At 41.5% G+C, this 22,167-nt stretch overlaps 1 protein-coding gene across 1 annotated transcript in view; it reads left to right on the top strand.

Moving 5' to 3' along the window:
* The window catches only part of AASDHPPT (aminoadipate-semialdehyde dehydrogenase-phosphopantetheinyl transferase), a 64,010-nt gene that overhangs the window by 37,291 nt on the left and 4,552 nt on the right, over window positions 1-22,167 (top strand). The window contains exon 5 of the mRNA XM_084616684.1: window positions 17,465-17,542. Coding sequence (XP_084472810.1) covers window positions 17,465-17,542 — 78 coding nt within the window. The remainder of the gene's footprint in view (window positions 1-17,464; window positions 17,543-22,167) is intronic.

A 22,167-nucleotide genomic window follows, 5' to 3' on the forward strand; every position in this document is an offset into this window, starting at 1 on the left:
TATGAACTTGTGAGAAATCTAGTGTGATGTTCAAATCATTCAAGTAAAAGTCACCTTGCAGATGGCATATTGGTGAGATTTCTTACTTTGTGGCCTCTGTTGTGTTGTTTAAAGTGAATCAACATCCTCTGTCAAATGACAAGATGTTTGTTAAGGAAATTACAGCTTATCTGATTTTCTCAGAGGAGATATCTAGAAAAGCAAGGCTTGTTATAGTCTGGTTATTCTCATGGTTTGGGTGTTTTTTATTTAGTCCCTTTTTATATTAGGTATAATTTATCAAAAATACAGAAGAAAAAGAAAGCTTGTTAATTTTTTTTCATTTTATTTAAATTGTGTGTTCTCTTAAACCATCATAAAAGTTACTTGGGAGCATAAAGTCAAGAACAGGTGGAGATCTTTCCGCCACATCACTCACACATAAATGTCAGAGAAAGAACTTAATCCGGCAAAATCTGACACCAAATAGGAAATATAGTTTTTTCCATCTCCAAAAATAATGAGCTGTCCTACCCCTGTTGATCACTGTCCAGACCAGTGCCACAGAGAGATTCCATTTACATTACAAGAATAAACCTCAACCCAACACCTGTTAAATCTTGTCCCAGCTCTTCCTAAGTGGTAAACACTAAAAGCTCTAGGGCCTTTACTGACTGAAATAGCCACTGCCTCATGCAAAGAAGGATCTTCCCTTTCATCTTGAAATACAAAATAGACTGACCTACAAGTAAAAACCCACCCTGGGTACATTGGACCTAACTGTTTCCTTGTGTCAAACCTTCCATTTCTGAGCAATGTCACAGAAGTTGCCTTCAGGTTCACCTTAGTGAAGCCAGTATCCTAGCCTGACGCACACTGGGTTCAGGGCATGGAATGGAAATCGAACTAGTGGCACAAATGAATGATTTCTTGCCGTTGATGGATAAAGGGCAGACAGACATTCTGATTCTCTTGGAACTCTCTGCAGCTTTCAAAGTGGATAAAAAGAAATACTTCTTTGAAAACTTGGTTTTTGTTGTTTAAATTTTTTCTTTTTAAAATAAACTTGTTTAAAACAAAATCTGAGTTTAACATGAAGTATGTTAAGGCCTAAACTACTAATTATAATCTCAATACATTTAAATAAAAAAATAAATAAATACATACACTGAATCCATGAGCCTCTATCAAAAACTGAGTTAAAGGCTGCTGTTTTATATAAAGAAAGAAGCAGGGGAAAGATGTCTGAATTTTGAGGTCAAGCTTTATGGCGCAAAAGGTCAGCCTAAGTAATTTAGTAGACTGTCTCATTTACAAGAAGTTTAGATGAGTAGGAACTTAAATTCTAGTCACTTAAGAATATTTGACTATTTTCCCAGGCTGACCTGAAATCAGTTTAATTTACTAACAGTTAATTCCTCTGTAATAAGTCATTTATTTGTGAATGACAAACATGTTTCAATAAGATAATGTATCCAAAATATTTAATTTAAATGTTTTATTTAATAAATTTATACTGTTGTGTATTTAATTAAATTCCAGTTACCATCCTAATGGAGCGTGACACAAATCATGAGCAAAAAGTTACTTATTTAGTAAATAAGCAAAAAATCATTTACCATTGTCTAACATATTGAAAACGTATAGTTAACAAGCATCTAAAAATATTAAGGTGTATAATTGCTTAAATAAATATTTATAGTGTACTCTCCTAGATAACAAAAAGTACCAAATCTAGTGTAAAGACTGTTTATTTGTAAATCAACGTGTTTTAATGGTTAAATCAGCCAATGAGAGTGCACCTTTTAGAAAATAGCTCAAGTACAAATGGAAATGCTGATTAGAATCTATTATTTAAAATGAAGCTTTCTACTTGGTGATTTAAAATGCCTTAATTTAAATTAATCCACTCTGGTGCATTCAACACAGTCAGTCATGAGTAAGGCTATGATTTAGTCATGGATATTTTTTTAGTAAAAGTCACGGACAGGTCACGGGCAATATACAGATTTCACTGTCTGTGACCTGTCCATGACTAAATCTTTGGGAGGGGAGGGCGCTGCTTGTGGGAGGTTGGGGCCAGCAGCACCAGCTGCCAGGGGCCGCCAAGCAGCATCTGCTCCAGCCACCCCGGGACCACCCGCTGCTGAGACAGTCCCCAGGCGGCTAGCCCTGGAGCTGCTCCAGCAACGGCTGGTATAGCTGTCCCCGGGCCACCTGAGCAGCTGGCCCCAGAACCAGTTGCTTGGGTGACTGGTGTCAGCCACGCTGGCCTGTGCAGAAGTCACGGAGGTCACAGAATCCATTACTTCCGTGGCCTCCCTGACAGACGTGGAGCCCTCGTCATGAGATATTGCTTTTTTCATGTGAGAGGGGTCCAGAGGAATTCAATGAAGTGGTTTGAGTCCTTTTTGGAAGGATGCAGCCAAAGGGTGATGATGGCAAACTGCATTTGTGCTCCCTCCCTTATATCCCACAAGGATCAGTTCTCTTTTTGGTCTTATTTAAGATCTATGTGTAAGCTAGTAGAACTTGAGACTCAGATGCCACCAATATAAAGATAATACAGAGCTTTTGCTATTTTTCAGCACCTCTGATAATACTGGTATCACTGAATTGGCTCCGTGCTTGGCTAACTTTTGCTCACGCGTGGAGAACAGCTGATTGAAGGTGAACCTGAGCAAGATTTGAGGTTATGCTGGTGGGGAGAAGGAAACACTGAAGAATTTGCAGTCACAGTGCACTCTCCTTTGGTTGAAAATGCACACGGATGCCCTGGGGGGAGGGAGAAATCGCACTCCAATCTTGCCTTCAATAATAAAATAATGTAACCGACATTAAATATTTTTTTAAAATTGTCACATACATTTCTCTTTGTGGAGAGGAATGGAGAAAGATCCACATATGACAGATGCTAGTTATGTTGCTTAATACTTGAGCTTTCCAGAGGATGAAAATTCTGTTTTGCAACAACTTCTAAAGCTTCAAAAAAAGTTTCCCTTCTGCATTGTAATGAAAACAAAACGTTTGGAACGTTTTCACAAAATAAATTTGATAGAAATGTCTATTTTCAGATTGAAAACCTCTCTCTCTGGTAAGAAGCGACCACAGAGCACTGAACGTCAGAGATTTTCCTGTCAAAAACTTAATTAAAATGGATAAGTCTCTGCAAAATATTCTGGCTTTGACAAAAAAATATATATTTTGTCAAAAATGTGCTGACCAACTCCACTGAATACACTGCTGGAAGGCACTTTGATATGTACATACTATCACAATATTATAGGCAGTGTCTAAGAACTAGACTAGAATGGGCTTGGGCTTCTGTCACTCAGCACTTCCTGCTGAATACATTCCTATGTTAACTTGTATATTTTATTTTTGTTTAGGGGGTGAAAAATTAATCATGACAATAAAATCTCTCCTTGAGTTTTAAGAAAAATATCAAGTTACTTGTTCAAAAAATAAAATGCATTGCCGCCTAACCCTTTGGGCTTTAGACTTTTAAAAGCTAATTAGAATGTATACAAATATTCATCAGTTTGCTTTAAGAATATTTAAATTGAGCAAAGTATATTGTCTTGAATAATCATGCATATATGAGAATAAGTCAGACATTATAAAATCTAAACATACCCACGTTTCCTTTATATAAAATATATGCAGTGAGCATTTGTTATGCTACACTTTTGTTGAAACTCTTGTTTGGTATTCTCTTTTGGTGAAATCTCAAGATGTACATTTGCATAAATAGTGTTCAAGAATTACTGAACCAGTAGGAAGTTATTCAGAACAACTTTTAAATATTTTCCCTATGAGCCTTCATTGTTGTAGTTTTTTAAAAAAGCTTCAGACAAATATATGCAAAAGGAGATGGATTTATTTTCTATTACATTTCATAGACATAAAAAAACCTTGAAACAACTCAAGAATTTTCTTAGAATAAAAGAGTGAGGGAAGATGTAATTGCTAAAAGCTAAATCCATTAAAGACCAAAAATTTTGAAAATGGGATTGTTAGTGTGGAAAAACATGCCAACTAAGTCTGTGCTTAAATGTCTGCAGTGTCTAGTTCAGCAGCTCTATGAAGAGATTAGTTCCCAAACTAATATTTTGTTACAAAGCAGCATTGGGCTACACAGGAATCACAAGCAAATATAAATATATCAATCTCAATGTGATTTTTGTAGTGGGCTTGATATATGTTAAATGTAAAATTTACATGCTTTAACCCCCAGGGTTTTAAAAAAAAAGTGTAAGCTTAGTAAAAGTCTGCAGGTGGAAAACACAAATTTCCAACGTGCTCCTTACTGTTACTCTTACTCCAAAATGAAACCTGTTATAAACACTCCATTTAAAAGTGTCTATAGACTTCACAGAGGATTCTGCTCTTAGAATATATGTTCGGATAATTTTCTAAATGTAAAACCCTTCCAGTTATGATGGAAAAACCTTTGTAAAAAGGGGAGTCTTGTATCAGACGTTGAGTAAGTATATTCCCTTCTGTTAGCATGTACAGTCACTCCCAGCTGAGTACGTGAATGCAATGCCTAGCCATCCATGAATTACGCATAGGGTGACACCTGCATATCCCCAACCCCAGCCTTGCTCCCCAGAAATGTGTGTCTTATACTGTCCGGTACCCTCCTGGACAGTATAAGCTCATAGATAGTCTGTCATTCCAACATTGGGAATGATTATGCACCAGTCTTTGTTCTCTCAAGCAGAGGTTTCCCTAAACACTTCAGTCAAACACACTGGCTTAGATAAAGCTATAAAACAAGTTTATCAACTAGAGAAAGAGAGAGAGATTTCAAGTGATTGCAAGTGGTAAGGCATAAAGGTCAGAACTGGTTACAAAAGATATAAAAGGGTAAGCATGCAAGCTAATTCTTAGTCTTTACCAAGATAATAGGCTTAAAAGCAAAAGGTTTGTCTCAGTATGAGCTGAAGTACATTTCACAGGCTGTGTCCCTTTCCAGCATGGGCCCCACTCCCCTTTTGTTCAGTACTTTGAGTCGTCGTTGTCATTATGAGCAGAGAAATGGAAGAAGAAGGGGGTGGCTTGGGATATTTTTTTCCCCTGTCACGGGGTCACTCACCCTACTGGTGCGTCCTGCTGGGTGTTTTGGGATTTAGCTCAGTCCCAGCAGGCGCACCCTTGGATGGTGGAGGCTCTCCCATCCTCTCTTCCACCTGCAGACCCGTTATGGCTTCTTTCTCTCGGCATCTGCCTCGTGGCACAGCCCTCCGGCCATATCCCCATCCAGTTTCCCACCTTTCCAGGAGACTCCTTCAAGAGTCCAGCCACTCCTCGCAGCGGCTTGGCAGTCCACATCCAGGCTGCTCCTTCAGCAGCTAGTGGAGGTGGGCCCAGGACTGATCAGTACTCCGAGCCCCAGCCCAGGGCCCCTGCAAACAGCAGCTTCCTGCTGCCTCTTCCTTCCAGCTCACTGGGCCACTTCCCTACAGCCTCAGTTCCTTCTGCTCCTGCCTCTGGCTTCAGCTCCTTTGCCCTCTTCCCAGGGCCTTGAGCCTGTAAGTCCTGGTAGCCCACCAGGAGCCCTCTAGGAAGCTGGTGGTCTTCCTAGAGCTCCCTACAGCAGACTCCTTGCTCTCGTCTGTAGCTTCCTTTTATATGGTCTGGCTGGGCCCTGATTGGCTGGTCCAGCTGACACCCTAATTATCTGCAGCCACTGCCCTAATTGGCTGTTTCCCCTGCAGCCACTCCTTTGGCTGCCTGCTGCTCAGCCTCTCTAGGCTGATTTTAACCCGCTCAGGGCTTTAACCCCTCCCTAGGCTGGTCCTACTGGATCCCGGGAAGTGGGTGGGTGCCCCGTCACATCCTCCCCTTCTTATACTCCAACCCTTTGTGCTGGAATAATTCTTCCTGGGTCATGCGGGCAGGCAGTTCTATTTCGCATCTGAGCTCCAAACTGTCCTTCAGATGAATTGTAAATTTCTTGTTTACCTCCCCCTTGCTGGTGAATGTCCGATTGAGTGATAGCCCACTTGACTTTGTTGATACCTGTCTGGGATTGCCAGTGTGTCTTTGTCTCTGAAAACTAGTTTGTGGGTGTTACCCGTAACTGCAACATGTTTCAGTAACAATCATACAGCAAAATATTGTAATTTTACATGCACTGATGTTACACACATGTCAACAGGATAATAATATTCAGCAGATTATGAATTTTCAAATGATACCTCACAAGGCATAATTTGTACAAAATATAACCATATAAAAGTATGGGGTACATGGTGTCACATGCAAACAGGACTAATTTAGAATGTTCTGTGTTGGTGGGATCTTATTAGGTTGCAAAATAGTCTGATTAGGTTGCAAAATAGTCTGAGAGCAACCAAGGCTTGGATTATGCCGTCCAGGTTAATTAGTTGGTTTGCTATTGAGAATAACTCTGTAGGCTATGGTTTTGTGGCTGCAGTGACAGAGGAAAAGAAGGTTCACTTTCCTTCTCTTGGTGTTGTGGCATATTCATTGTGCTAGTGGTACTGTTTGGCAAGTGGATATATGGTGAGGTTTAACACTGAAACTCTAGTGTTCTGCCTGTGCACTTCAGCTAATGTCAAACATTAGTGAACCTTTTAGTCCATACACCAGAGATGATGACTTGGGACCGAAGTGTCTGCAGTTGTGGTCATCAGGTGATAATTATGTATTTACAGTTTGTTTTCATTTTGGCCTTGTGGTTGTGTAGTTTTAGCTTTTTGGGTCCCTTTACCCAGGATTTTATACTATTTATTGAGGTCCTTTCTCCTATTCTGTTGCTTTTTGGGAACATAAGTACTGAGGGATAACACCTCGTGCATGATGGAGTGATTTAGCTTTTGTCATTGCCTTCTACTGTTCTCTGTAGATTGCTGCCCAGATCCCCTCCCACTGCTTTAAGGACCAGGGTCGGTCCTGGGGCCGGTTTTATTCAATATCTTCATAAATGATCTGGAGGATGGTGTGGATTGCACTCTCAGCAAATTTGTGGATGATACTAAACTGGGAGGAGTGGTAGATACGCTGGAGGGGAGGGATAGGATACAGAAGGACCTAGACCAATTGGAAGATTGGGCCAAAAGGAATCTGATGAGGTTCAATAAGGATAAGTGCAGGGTCCTGCACTTAGGACGGAAGAACCCAATGCACAGCTACAGACTAGGGACCGAATGGCTAGGCAGCAGTTCTGCGGAAAAGGACCTAGGGGTGACAGTGGACGAGAAGCTGGATATGAGTCAGCAGTGTGCCCTTGTTGCCAAGAAGGCCAATGGCATTTTGGGATGTATAAGTAGGGGCATAGCGAGCAGATCGAGGGACGTGATCGTTCCCCTCTATTCGACATTGGTGAGGCCTCATCTGGAGTACTGTGTCCAGTTTTGGGCCCCACACTTCAAGAAGGATGTGGATAAATTGGAGAGAGTCCAGCGAAGGGCAACAAAAATGATTAGGGGACTGGAACACATGAGTTATGAGGCGAGGCTGAGGGAGCTGGGATTGTTTAGCCTGCAGAAGAGAAGAATGAGGGGGGATTTGATAGCTGCTTTCAACTACCTGAAAGGGGGTTCCAAAGAGGATGGCTCTAGACTGTTCTCAATGGTAGCAGATGACAGAACGAGGAGTAATGGTCTCAAGTTGCAGTGGGGGAGGTTTAGATTGGATATTAGGAAAAACTTTTTCACTAAGAGGGTGGTGAAACACTGGAATGCGTTACCTAGGGAGGTGGTAGAATCTCCTTCCTTAGAGGTTTTTAAGGTCAGGCTTGACAAAGCCCTGGCTGGGATGATTTAACTGGGAATTGGTCCTGCTTTGAGCAGGGGGTTGGACTAGATGACCTTCTGGGGTCCCTTCCAACCCTGATACTCTATGATTCTATGACAGTTCGTCCAAGAAAAAGAACTCTTTCTTACCTTACCAGTTTTCCCACTGAAAGTACCTGTCCTTTAGTTAGATATTAGCAAATGTGCTTGTTTGTTCTTTTACAAAGTGGATTGATTTTAAATCAAAGTGAATTAAATCACCAGTTTTAATCATAATTTAAATCAACAAGCAGGAAACCTTGATTTAAATAATTGATTTTAATCTTGTTTTGCATTTGTACTTTTTAGTTATTTTCCAAAGAAAAGTTAATTTTCATTTGTTGGTAACGATCAAAATATGTTTATTTGCAAACAAATATAGCCTTCACACTAAATTTGGTACTTTTGTGCTAACTAGGAGGATATGCTATCTATTTATGCAACTATATATCTTGCATGTATACATTAATTATGAGCTTATACATTTATTTAAGCAACTATATAGCTTAATTTACATTTATTCGGATTCTTAATATTTACTTGTTAGAAAATGGTGAATGATGCATTTCTTATTTACTAATTGATTTTTTTACCTATGATTTGTGTCAAACTATTTGGATAGAATTTCAAGTTAAATTAAAAATACACACAAAGAGCACTTAGTTTTATTTAATAAAAAATTATCTTAAATGTCCTGGGTAGATAAAAAGGTTTATCAAAAATTGTTTGCATTTCAAACTGATTTATTAAGCAAAGGGAGCATTATCTGTAGTTAATGAATTGAGCTGATTGTTTCTGGTCACCATTTCCTTCAGGATTTTAGAAGTAGCAGATCTCATCCTTCACGCCTAGTTTTATTCATAATATGGAAGAAGAAAGCAAGATTTCCTGTTTTTTCAGCTCTCAATTGGTTTCTTAATTTTGAACAATTAACTAGTCATTAAATTGAATTAGCTGAATAAACTGAAATGAAAAAATATTCTTTCTGCACCTGCAGAAGATGCTACTGCTGTCAAAAGATGGATTAGCACTCAGCAAACGGTGGTACCATGTGCTTAGCCAGTGACTTCCACCAGTTCAGTAGTTTGACTTTCTTTAAAACTTCAACAGCAAACATGTACTGCTTAATAATAATTTTGTATTTAATTTAAACTATTTAATGTTTTCTAATGAATAGGATTTAACATAGGTTGTCAGTTTCAACTTCAATTTTAAATAGATTTATTTAAAGAAAACCCCGGTATTTAATTTAAAAGTAAAAAAAATCTGAGTTAAATTAAATCCAGTTTTTCTTTAAAAAAAAATCATTGATTTTTATCCACATTGTCGGGTTTTTTTTTAAGTTAACCAGAATTTAATGATACATTTTTAAAGTGCTTTCTGCATGTGGGAAGAGTTAGAATGTTTCCAAACTCAAGTACAGAGGGGGGAATTCCCATCTGTTTTCACAGATCATAGAATATCAGGGTTGGAAGGGACCTCAGGAGGTCATCTAGTCCAACCCCCTCCTCAAAGCAGGACCAATCCCCAATTAAATCATCCCAGCCAGGGCTTTGTCAAGCCTGACCTTAAAAACTTCTAAGGAAGGAGATTCCACCACCTCCCTAGGTAACGCATTCCAGTATTTCACCATCCTCCTAGTGAAAAAGTTTTTCCTAATATCCAACCTAAACCTCCCCCACTGCAACTTGAGACCATTACTCCTTGTCCTGTCCTCTTCTACCGCTGAGAATAATCTAGAACCATCCTCTCTGGAACCACCTCTTAGGTAGTTGAAAGTAGCTATCAAATCCCCCCTCATTCTTCTCTTCTGCAGACTAAACAATCCCAGTTCGTCAGCCTCTCCTCATAAGTCATGTGTTCCAGACCCCTAATCATTTTTGTTGCCCTTCGCTGGACTCTCTCCAATTTATCCACATCCTTCTTGTAGTGTGGGCCCCAAAACTGGACACAGTACTCCAGATGAGGCCTCACCATTGTCGAATAGAGGGGAACGATCATGTCCCTCGATCTGCTCGCTATGCCCCTACTTATACATCCCAAAATGCCATTGGCCTTCTTGGCAACAAGGGCACACTGCTGACTCATATCCAGCTTCTCGTCCACTGTCACCCCTAGGTCCTTTTCTGCAGAACTGCTGCCTAGCCATTCAGTCCCTAGTCTGTAGCTGTGCATTGGGTTCTTCCGTCCTAAGTGCAGGACCCTGCACTTATCCTTATTGAACCTCATCAGATTTCTTTTGGCCCAATCCTCCAATTTGTCTAGGTCCTCTGTATCCTATCCCTCCCCTCCAGCGTATCTACCACTCCTCCCAGTTTAGTATCATCCGCAAATTTGCTGAGAGTGCAATCTACACCATCCTCCAGATCATTTATGAAGATATTGAACAGAACCGGCCCCAGGACCGACCCCTGGGGCACTCCACTTGACACCGGCTGCCAACTAGACATGGAGCCATTGATCACTACCCGTTGAGCCCGACAATCTAGCCAGCTTTCTACCCACCTTACAGTGCATTCATCCAGCCCATACTTCCTTAACTTGCTGACAAGAATACTGTGGGAGACCGTGTCAAAAGCTTTGCTAAAGTCAAGAAACAATACATCCACTGCTTTCCCTTCATCCACAGAACCAGTAATCTCATCATAAAAGGCGATTAGATTAGTCAGGCATGACCTTCCCTTGGTGAATCCATGCTGGCTGTTCCTGATCACTTTCATCTCATGCAAGTGCTTCAGGATTGATTCTTTGAGGACCTGCTCCATGATTTTTCCAGGGACTGAGGTGAGGCTGACTGGCCTGTAGTTCCCAGGATCCTCCTTCTTCCCTTTTTTAAAGATTGGCACTACATTAGCCTTTTTCCAGTCATCCGGGACTTCCCCCGTTCGCCACGAGTTTTCAAAGATAATGGCCAATGTCTCTGCAATCACAGCCGCCAATTCCTTCAGCACTCTCGGATGCAACTCGTCCGGCCCCATGGACTTGTGCACGTCCAGCTTTTCTAAATAGTCCCTAACCACCTCTATCTCCACAGAGGGCTGGCCATCTCTTCCCCATTTTGTGATGCCCAGCGCAGCAGTCTGGGAGCTGACCTTGTTAGTGAAGACAGAGGCAAAAAAAGCATTGAGTACATTAGCTTTTTCCACATCCTCTGTCACTAGGTTGCCTCCCTCATTCAGTAAGGGGCCCACACTTTCCTTGGCTTTCTTCTTGTTGCCAACATACCTAAAGAAACCCTTCTTGTTACTCTTGACATCTCTTGCTAGCTGCAGCTCCAGGTGCGATTTGGCCCTCCTGATTTCATTCCTACATGCCCGAGCAATATTTTTATACTCTTCCCTGGTCATATGTCCAACCTTCCACTTCTTGTAAGCTTCTTTTTTATGTTTAAGATCCGCTAGGATTTCACCATTAAGCCAAGCTGGTCGCCTGCCATATTTACTGTTCTTTTGACTCATCGGGATGGTTTGTCCCTGTAGCCTCAACCGGGATTCCTTGAAATACAGCCAGCTCTCCTGGACTCCTTTCCCCTTCATGTTAGTCCCCCAGGGGATCCTACCCATCCGTTCCCTGAGGGAGTCGAAGTCTGCTTTCCTGAAGTCCAGGGTCCATATCCTGCTGCTTACCTTTCTTCCCTGTGTCAGGATCCTGAACTCAACCAACTCATGGTCACTGCCTCCCAGATTCCCATCCGCTTTTGCTTCCCCCACTAATTCTTCCCGGTTTGTGAGCAGCAGGTCAAGAAAAGCTCCCCCCCCCCCCAGTTGGCTCCTCTAGCACTTGCACCAGGAAATTGTCCCCTACGCTTTCCAAAAACTTCCTGGATTGTCTATGCACCGCTGTATTGCTCTCCCAGCAGATACCAGGAAAATTAAAGTCACCCATGAGAACCAGGGCGTGCGATCTAGTAGCTTCTGCGAGTTGCTGGAAGAAAGCCTCATCCACCTCATCCCCCTGGTCCGGTGGTCTATAGAAGACTTCCACCACTACATCACTCTTGTTGCTCACACTTCTAAACTTAATCCAGAGACACTCAGGTTTTTCTGCAGATGGGAAACCAAAAGGGAAAAAAAATAAAGCATCAATTAAATTCTCTTTTGAATCAAGCCCTAGTATTCTTGGTAAATTCAGAAATGATGTTATGTGTAATAGAAACAGCAACCTCTTTAGGGAATAAGTAAACATAAATTAGGGGATTCAGAGAAAAATTGTTACAATAGCATTTGTTTACAACAAAAGCCCCATTCTGCCATTCTTAAATTGAATAGTACTTTGTTGCAGAATTGGTCCCATTAATTTCAGTAAGATTGCTTGTGTTAGAAATTACAAGTATAACCAAGATTTTTTTCTCTAACTTTCCGTAATTGTAAAAATGTTCTTGTATTTTATATTTGGTGGTGAATACCAGGTTGTGCCCGCTACAGATACTCATCCCCAGTTCCATCTTCCTTTAATAAGGGATTCACTAGAAAAAAATCACTACATTTTGTAGTGATTATTTCCCAAGTGCATTTCAGATATGTGGATGATAGATTTTTAACTGTGCTGAACTGCAGCATAGAGAAAATTTTATATACTAAATATTTAGTGATCATCCTTCTTCAGTCTTCATTCACTGTATGTGTGATACCAAATTCTGAACTTTGAGCTTTGTTTAGAAGCAAGATAGAAACTGCAGTGAAATGTTGGGTTTGAATTAAAATAATAAACATTTCTGATAATATTAATTCTGTTGATTGTATAGAAGGTATAGAATTCAGCTCGCTCATTATTGTGCTAACACAGGTAAGTATCAATGACAAATTTTTGTTGCTAGGGTAATCAGATATAACAGAATACACATAGTGAGCAGTTCTGTTGGAACAAGATGCCATTTTTATGTAAGCATTTTTCAGAGTAGAACTGCATTTCTGAGTGTGCTGGGAGTTGGGTTCAACTAACAGGTTGTGGTCCTTTTCAAGCCCCAGCAAGCACTAGAGTCAGAGCAGTTCAAGGAGCACTTTGCTTCTGTTCAGAGGTGCAACAAATAGTGCTCCACAGCACATCTCCTGGTTTGTCAAGAGGAATACTGACCTGCACTAGTAGGAGCTCTGTTGCAGAGGGGTACTCCTTTGCTAGTCTCCCTATTCATCCTTGTTTAGTTTCATGGTTTTATGCCTCCATCAAGGCAGGATTTAGCCTATAAGTTGGCTTCCTCTTCATATGCATTAAGTGAGGTAACAAAATAAGAAAAATATACATATTACAGGTAATACAGGTGGCATTGGACATCAATAACAGCCAGTTACACAGACAAGATATGGTAAATTCACATGTATTCACTGAGCAAAACTTAGGTTGCTGTTCATTTGTTTTAAAACTACAATGTATTAGATTTGGGATTTCCAGTGGACTAGAGGGTACTGGTAAATGCATTCTGCCATGTGTTCTAAACTCATCAGTCTTTCCCTCAAGGACATGTAGGAAACTAAAGGGGAGGGGTGCGAAATGCGGTGATAAAATCTAGACATACAGTAATTTAACAGTCTAGACAAACGTGCAGCTTTGCTACCTTATGGAGCCTTATAAATTCTTGAGCAGAAGTTGCTCAAACAATGAATTCTCATAGACAGCCATTTCACCTTTCCAAGAAAATTACAGCTGTGTGTGCTGATGATGAGGCCTGATACATCTGCAACAGAAATCCTTCTGCTTAACTTATTTTTCAGTTTTGTGTTCAAAGAGGGAGTAGAAAACAGGAGAACATAATATAGCACTTCACTGTAGGCAAAATGGATCAAAATATAGTGTTTTCATTCAAGAGGGCAAATTTCAAATATGCTACAGCTCCCTCACTGTTGTATGTACTATTGAAGATTGGTAGCTTTTTTTTTTCTTTCTTCCATTTTAATCGTAGCCAAAATTAAAGCTTTTATTTTACAGGTGAGAACAGCGGGTAAGCAGATGCCAGTAATTTAGTCTTTAGGCCAAGAGTGGGAGGTTCCATAATTCCTACGTATCTGTTAATAGAAGACTCTGTTTTCTCTGGGAATATATCTTTCAGTTTATGCCATCTCTACTTCACTGTTCAAACAACTTGAACTCTTATTTCACTCTGAAGTATAAATTTTCAATGTGGGTTTAGACCTTAGCGCTATAGTTTTGAAATTATTAATTGTATTATTTGTTGAAACATAAATACTTAAATTTACTTTGAAGTGTAGATTTTGATAGTTTTTTAAAAGAAGAAAAATATCACCTTGAAAATCATTTTGTGAATCATATAAATTGGAGTAATCTTGAAGTGTACTCTGTCGGGTCCCTGTGTGAAGCACTTAATGTCTGAATTTGAGGATCTCTCTCAAACAGTGGTTTTCAACCTTTTTTCATTTGCGTATTCCTAAAAAATTTTGAATGGTGGTATGGACCCTTTCGGAAATCTTAGACATGGTCTGCAGACCCTCAGGGTCCACAGACCATAGGTTGAAAACCACTGCTCTAGAAAAACAAACATTTTGATTCTGCATTCTTAGTTTATATTGGGACATCATGATGTGTAAAACAGAGTTAATTTAAGTTACTGAATAAAAAATTCGCAAATTTCAGTCTGAAATTCTGAACTCTGCTCTGATAACAATGTTTAAGTAGACAAAATGAACCAGTTTCTAGAAATCAATGTCTGATTGTATCCCAGTCATTTATTGGGACAACCAAAGTGGTTAAATTGAGTAAAGGTTTTTTGACAGGACATACTGAATAAGAGATTGTTAAACCTTCCTCGGTAACTGTTTCCCATTGTGCACATGTATTACAATATGGTCTATTTGTCATCTCACCGTATATATGCAGTAATGCAAAATGATATGTGCTTCCACAGTTGTAGAAAAATGGGTAGTTTCTTTGTGGTCCATTCTGTTTTTCTGAATAGCATTTCTGTTCTCCAGTGTGGTATGTCATAAACCAATGAAAAAAAGTTCTAATGCATACTAGTAAACAGACAAACTTAAGCTGACTGAACTTGACTGAATTTTCTTATCTTATTCAATTTCAAACTTAATACTATATTGGCAAGTATTTTTGCATACTGTTTCATTTAAAATATACATAAAGGAGAAGTTAAATATATGAAAATACTTAAGTGAATTTACGAACCGTTTTTAAAAAGCGAGAAGTCTTGTAGAGACAGAAAGGTAAAACAAAAACCTTATTTCAGCCTTTACTTACAGCATTGTTACTATAACAAAATCATTCTAGTGAGCATTGGATAGTGTCTGAGATCAAGGATGTTGCTGCTTACATCTACCCCAACTAATAAGAAAGGCAAGCATCTCAACTTCTTGGGAAGGAAAGTCTTTTCTGTCTCTTGCCTGCAATTCAGGGTAGCCAACTATCAAGTACGGATGCCTAAATATGGCTTCCTGAATGATGCAAAATTTGCAGACTTCACTGACAAGCTTCCACATCAGGACAGAGCTCAGTTCCATGTTCTCACAGAGGAAGGCCACATGGTTGCCAGGAACATTTCAATAGCAGTAGATGCAGCAGATACATATTTCAATAGCTACCACCATTGTAATGTGCAGGGAATCATGGCTTCATGCTTTGGGGTTTCCCAGGGAGGATTCTGAACACCATGGAGGACCTGCCCTTCAGTGAGACTCATCTGTTTAATCACAAGACAGGCAAGTCTTTACACACCCTGAAGGAATCCAGGGCCACCATCCACTCCATGGGAATACATACACCTGCCCCAAAAAGAAAATTTCATAGGCAAGTCACCCCACTAGAGACAGAGGATTCAAAAGTCTCATTTCCTTGCACATTCCGCAGTGATTTCTTCATATCAATCCCAGTTCTTGGCTAAACATTATTTTTGACAGGAGCGCAAGAACTGCAAAACAGACCTAACAGTTTGCACATATCCTTTGGGGATTGTCTAGCACTCTTTTTCCATGCCTGGAGTGCAGTAACAGACAAATGGGTGCTAAACATCAGCCATTCTGGCTATACAATAGTATTTACATCTCTCCCCCTCCAAATCTCCTCATGAGAGTGGATTGCCACTCTTGTGAGGAGATTCTCAAAGAAGAAGAAGTAGAATCCCTATTGCAGCAAGGAGTGATAGAGCGGGTTCCTCTTCAGTACCAAGGGAAAGATTTTTACTCAGTGCACTTCCTATTACCCAAGAAGGAGGACTGCTGGAGACTTATTCTCGATCTTCACCATTTGATTCACAAACTCAGGTTTCACAAGGTCACTTCGACATCTGTAATCTAATCCCTAGAGAAGGACATATGGTTTACAGCCCTTAACATGAAGGATGCAGTCAGATTCATGATGGGCTCCAACCTCTTTCAATACAGAATACTCCTTTTCAGCCTTGCTACCGTCCGAAGGTCTTTACTAAGGTATTCTCTATAGTAGCACCAATATCAGTCGTTGTGGCTTCACTGTCTTTCTCTGTCTTGACAACTGGCTTCTCATCACCAGGACACGCCAAGACGTCAGCTTGTCAACTTCAGAAATGCTACAACTTTTTTCCTTCTTTTGGTCAGTATAAACTCTAAATACCTCACCCCAACGCAGACTGTGGACTTCATCTGAGCATCCTTAAATTCAATCATGGCAAGGACTTCCATGCTGATGGACAGAATCCAGGCGATGAACAATCTCAGACCAAGTCAAAAGCAGCTGTTGAGCACATGTCAAGATTTGTCTATCCCTCTGCGTCATATGAATTCACACATTTACAACATGCTGTTTGCCAGGCACCACCTTCTTTGCCTGCAGACGTGGCTTCAAACAGTGTACTCACCAAACCTTCAGTCCATTACCACCATAGTAACTGTCCCTGTGAAAGTTGTTATCTTTGCCACAGTGGAAGAATCTCCACTAGATATGTGTGAGCATTCCCTTCCTTGCCTCTCCACTGAACGGGATGATCATTACAGATGTGTCTCCCTGTTGCGTTTGGGAGCTCACGTGGACAACTGCACAGTGCAGGGCACCTGGACATCTCAAGACTCCAGGATTCACATCAGTATTTTCGGGATTTGCAAGCCGCTCAAAGGGCTTGTGAAGCCTTTCTCTTGTTCATTCAAGGACACCTTGTCCTCCTAATGTTGGACAATATCATGACCGTTTTTTACATGAACAGATAAGAAGTGAGATCCATCACTTTGCATGCAGAAGCAGTCAATCTATGGAACTGATGCATCAGCAATCAAATCACGCTCCTACTAGTTTACATTCCAGGGAACCAGAACATGCTAGCAGACTCTCTCAGCAGACATTTTTGCTGTAGACTATGCTTGGGAGTTGCACGATTCTGTCTGAACAATATTTTCCCTCTGTGGGTGACCCCAACAGGGACCTGTTCGCCTCTCCAAATGAACAGGAAATGCAGTGTATACTGCTCCAGCGGAGCCTTAAGTCACCACTCTCAGGATGATGATCTACTTTTTCCATGGTCAGACTATCTGAGATATGACTTTGTTCCATTACCACTCTTTCCTCGAGTCTTACGGAAGATTTGGCCCAACAGGGTACAAGTCACTTTTAAATGAGTGAAGTTTTAAATTACTTTAAATTACTCTTTGTTTTTGCCCTAAATTCCGATATATATATCCCTGTATTCTATTTCAGGCATATAGTAATGAAAATTAATATTAATATACTATCTTTTATTTTTTCTTTTTTAGGAAACCCGGTTGGATGATCTCCATCATGTTGCAGTAGCTCTGGGGAAACCAGAAGTATTTGTACAGAAGGATTCTAACGTAAGATGTTTTGAGTTTTGGTCTCTAAAATAACTTGCCGTATGAAATTAAATAAAGGTGTTACACAATTTGAATAGAATACTAAGTATTTTGGTCATAAATGTCATTTTTCCTTGTCCTAAAGCACAAGCTTTACAATGAGCATAATGGCTTTACCTATCAAGAATCATGGAGAACAGCTAGTCAGTGTCACTCCAAAGGAGTTAATCTGCCAATTTCACTTCATTTGGTTCATTCATCCTGGAAACAAAATTCAGCTCATGTGGCTTCTCTAGTCTGACTCACCTTTCCCACCTTCAGTAGATGTCCTAGAAGTGCAACTCTTTGGAGTCTCATACTTTAAAAATTCAGCCATAAAGGGCAAACAACTCTTCCCAATCCACAGCTTGTGGTGTTTGTGGGTCTGGTCTCAAATCTCTCGCAGTCATCACAGTGATTAAGTGCAGGGGTTGGTATGGTCTTTTATGGTGCTCAGTCCACCTCTTTGTTTCTGTTTAAATCAACAAAATTAAAGGATGTTTTATCTAGGAACAAAGATTGTAGGTCACAGTTATAAGATGAGGGCTTGTATCCATGAATACAGTTACCCTGAAAGGGAGTTAGGGGTCATGGTAGATAACCAGCTGAGTGTGAGCTGTCAGTGCAGTGCTGTAGCTAAGAAGGTGAATGTGATGCTTAGATATATAAGCAGAGGAATGTCTAGTAAGAATAGGAAGAGGTGGTGTTACCTCTGAGTACGGCATTAGTAAGGGCATTACTGGAATGCTATGTCCAGCTCTGATGTCCACATTTCGAAAAGGATGTCGCAAACTTGGAAAGGGTTCAGAAAAGTGCTACAAGAATGATTTCAGGTCCAGAAAATATGGTTTATAGTGAACAGCTAAGGAAGCTCTCTCTCTGTTTCTCCAAGAGAAGGTTGAGGTGACTTGATCAGTCTGCAGGTTTTTACATGGGAGAGAGACTTAGGATAGTAGACAGACAGCTCATTAATCTATCAGAAAAAGGCATAAAGATTGAGTGGTTGAAAGGTGAAGCCAGACAAATTCAGACCGGAAATAGGTGCAATTCTTTTTAATAGGGCCAATAATTAACCAATGGAACAATTTACTTAGAACTACTTACCTAAGGATGTGGTGGATTCTCCACTTGAAGTCTTTCAATCAAGACTGAATATCTTTCTCAAAGAGATGCTATAGCTCATGCAGAAGTTAAGGGCTGTTGCAGAAATTATTGGATGAGGTTCTTTGGTCTGTGTAATGCGGGTGATCACAATAGATGATCATAATAGTCCTTCAGGTACGGATCACATGGCATGTATGTATGTGCCTCATATGTATGACATTGGATTCTTTTGAAAAGCAGTGTCGGTCGGGGCCACATATGACCCACTGTGCCTTTTCCTTCTCCCATGCAAGGGCATAAAGGGTGGAGCATCCGGAACCCTTTCTTCTTACTGTCCATGACAGAAAGATGGAATCTAGTGAGTGTTCAACCTACTACTTATACAGAGCTTCAAACTCACCCTTTTCTTGACCGATTTGGTGAAGAGAATCTAAAGTCACTTTCTTATCCCCTTATTAAATTAATTTGGGCATTCCATTTTTTTAAAAAAAGTCCTCTCCCACCCCTCCATACACCCCTTTTGTTAAGCAGAGTGATGTGTTTCATGTCAGTATGGCAGACCCTAAGCCACAAGGTTTCAAACCCTGCTTGTCCTGTGATGTTCTCATCTCCTCTGCAGATGGACACAACCATTACCTCTTCTTCCCACGGGTATAGCCACAAATGGGCCTGGGTGTGCGACGGTCCACCCACTTAGCATCCAGGCCCACCTATGTCTGAGCAGGGGTGTAGTGCTGCCACAGTGGCCCAGAGCATCACTTGGGCACCTGAAATCCAGGACAGAGCTATGCGCCCACCCTTCAGAAAGCTATGCTCTGGCAGCTCTGCCATGCCATTTTCTGAGCTGCCCCATGTGCGTGCCCAGCTCAGCAAGTGAAGCCCTTTGTCTGGGAGCACTAGGTCTAGGAATAGGGCGTGACATCAGGGGAGAAGCTGAGCTAGCACAGTCTGTCATTGCCCGTCCACCTGAAAGTCAGGGCCCACCCAAATTTCCACTCCTAGCTACGCTACTGCTTCTGCCTGGGGGAGAACCACATCTCAGACAGGTGAGAAGTGTGTCAGTCATTTTCTTCCAGGATGCGCAAACCGAGGAATGTGAAGCTCAAGTTACATCTTCTTGAGCAATCCGTGTGTGTCAGTTCAGACCCTGAGGAAATGACAGTTGCCAAAGTGGAACCAAAAGAGTTTGGATCGGAAAGTGCTCCCTGGAATAGGCACCAGAGCCTGGGATCAGGCAGTGGAAGAAAGGCAGTGAAAAGGACACTGGTAACCTCAGCACAGGCAACCTTAGTGCTCTGGCAGTCTCAACGTCACTGGTGCCTACACCCTGATCGTGGGCGAGTGATGCCAAGAAACAGTCCCACCTGGAGCATAAGCGCAGCTCTGAACAACAAAAGGACCATTGCACAAGGAGCACATAAAATATCACTCCTCCAGGGGCAAAGCCTCCAAATCCTCCACCAAGGCAGGAATAGCATGGGGGGGAGGAGCCCTGGTACTGCTCTTGATATTCTTGACCAAACCAATGACAGATCCAAGATACACCTCTGCAGAGACTCATAGATCCAGTGCTCCTAAGTGGTGATCAGAATTAGATATGATGCAGAGGCCACATCACCACATGGCACTGTCATTTGAAGAGGGTGATTCATTGTCACCCTTACCAGTTTACTCCTCCTCCCCAGCTATAAGCAGGGTTGCCTCTCCCGCGCCTTCGGAGAGCAAGTCCAGTTACCTGAGGCAGAACCCCCTTGCCAAATGCTCTGCTTCAGGTAAAACAGGAGTAGCACTGAGCCCACTGAGCCGGCTGATCAGCTGGCACTGGGCCAGTACCCCCATGACATGCTCTCTGGGCTTCGCAGGGGACTATTGTTGCATATGTCTCAGAGCACATCTCCCCATTTGTGCATCCAGAAAGAGAAGAATATTTCACTCTCCGACGAATTTGGCCAGATCTCCAATACCAGAGCTTGATGTCAGCCACCAGGAGATGGAGAAAGTGGAAGGCCAGCACCAACCCCTTGTGATGGGTTCCCTCCTCCCCCTACCCCCAGGATACCACCTGGAACTGGGGTACCACTGAGCCACCTGACCCACCAGCCTGGGCTCCCTCTCACACTGTACTGCTATGACAAGCTGCAAAGCCCTCCAGCCTGCACTTTCACCAGCATTCACACAGGTAAGGACACACCCAGCTGCAGTTACACACAGACTTTCTAACCACCGGCTTCCAAGCCAAGGACCCCAGAGCAGTACCATTCTGCTCTGGTCAAATCTAGCCAGTATATATACCCCACCTCTTCCTCAATGTGAAGAGAACAATGCACGCTTGTGGTAACCAAGCAGAGATTTTCCCCAAGTCAGAGCTCACTGATTTAGATTAAACCAAAAACAAGTTTATTAACTACAAAAGATAGATGTTAAGTGATAGCAAATAGATCAAAGCAGATTACCTAGCAAATAAACAAAAAACACAAACTAAGCTTAATATACTAAATAGATTGGATATGAATTAGCAGATTTTCACCCTAACTGATGGTACAGGCAGACTTTTAAATTCTTAAGGCACAAGCTACACTTGCTTTGCAGCTTGGAATCCCCAGGTGTTTCATACACAGGCTAGAAGAATGGGGTGCGGTGTCACACCCCTTTCTCCATCTCAGGAGTCTTCTTCATCATGAGACAGTAACACCAGCCCCTATCCCAGTGGTCAACAACTTCAAATGCTTCCAGGAGTTCCTAGCAGACACCCTGGACATCAAAACAACAGTCAGACCAAAGAAGACCCTTACGCTGTTTTGATATTCTCAATATAACTACTGAAGTCAGAATTGCCTTTCTCATCTATGAGAGCATACTAGAACCAGCTAAGGTACCCTGGCCACTCTTCCTGCCTCCTAGTGAATGGAGAAAAGAGACCAGGTATCCTCAAAGGGCTTTGAGCATTTTATAGCCACCCAAACACAGGGTTCCAAGTAGTGTCTGCAATCTAGGAGAAATCAAAAGATTCTCCAAAAAAACAAAAACCCAAAGAAATTCAACCTGTTTATTTAAAGTGTATTCCTCATTTCAGCTCCCAGTGGTGAACTACCAGGCCTTGTTCATGAACTATGACTTTCTCCCCGAGAGTGTGTCACTCCCTGCCTATCAAACTCCCTTGCAGGAGCACAGGGAATAGCTAAAAGGAATAATAAAAGAAGGCCAAACTGTTGTGGGGATGGTACTACAGCTGACCATGGATGCAAATGACATGGCAACAAGGTCAGTGGCCAGGGCCATCACAATGAGATGGACATCTTGGCTGTTAGCTTCCAGGGTACCCCAAGAAGTGCAAGCCACCATCGAGAACCTGCCCTTTGAGAGTATGGAACTCTAAAGACTCAAAGGCTGTGTTAAGGTCCTTTGGGATTTGCACCCTGGTTCCTTACCAGAAACTTTGAGTGTCAGCCCCGGCAGGGACTTCATACTCTCATGACCACAAGCTGAGTACCTGCCTCAGAAAA

The sequence above is a fragment of the Lepidochelys olivacea genome (genome assembly GCF_965140295.1).
Source record: "Lepidochelys olivacea isolate rLepOli2 genome assembly, chromosome: 1".
NCBI lineage: Eukaryota > Metazoa > Chordata > Testudines > Cheloniidae > Lepidochelys > Lepidochelys olivacea.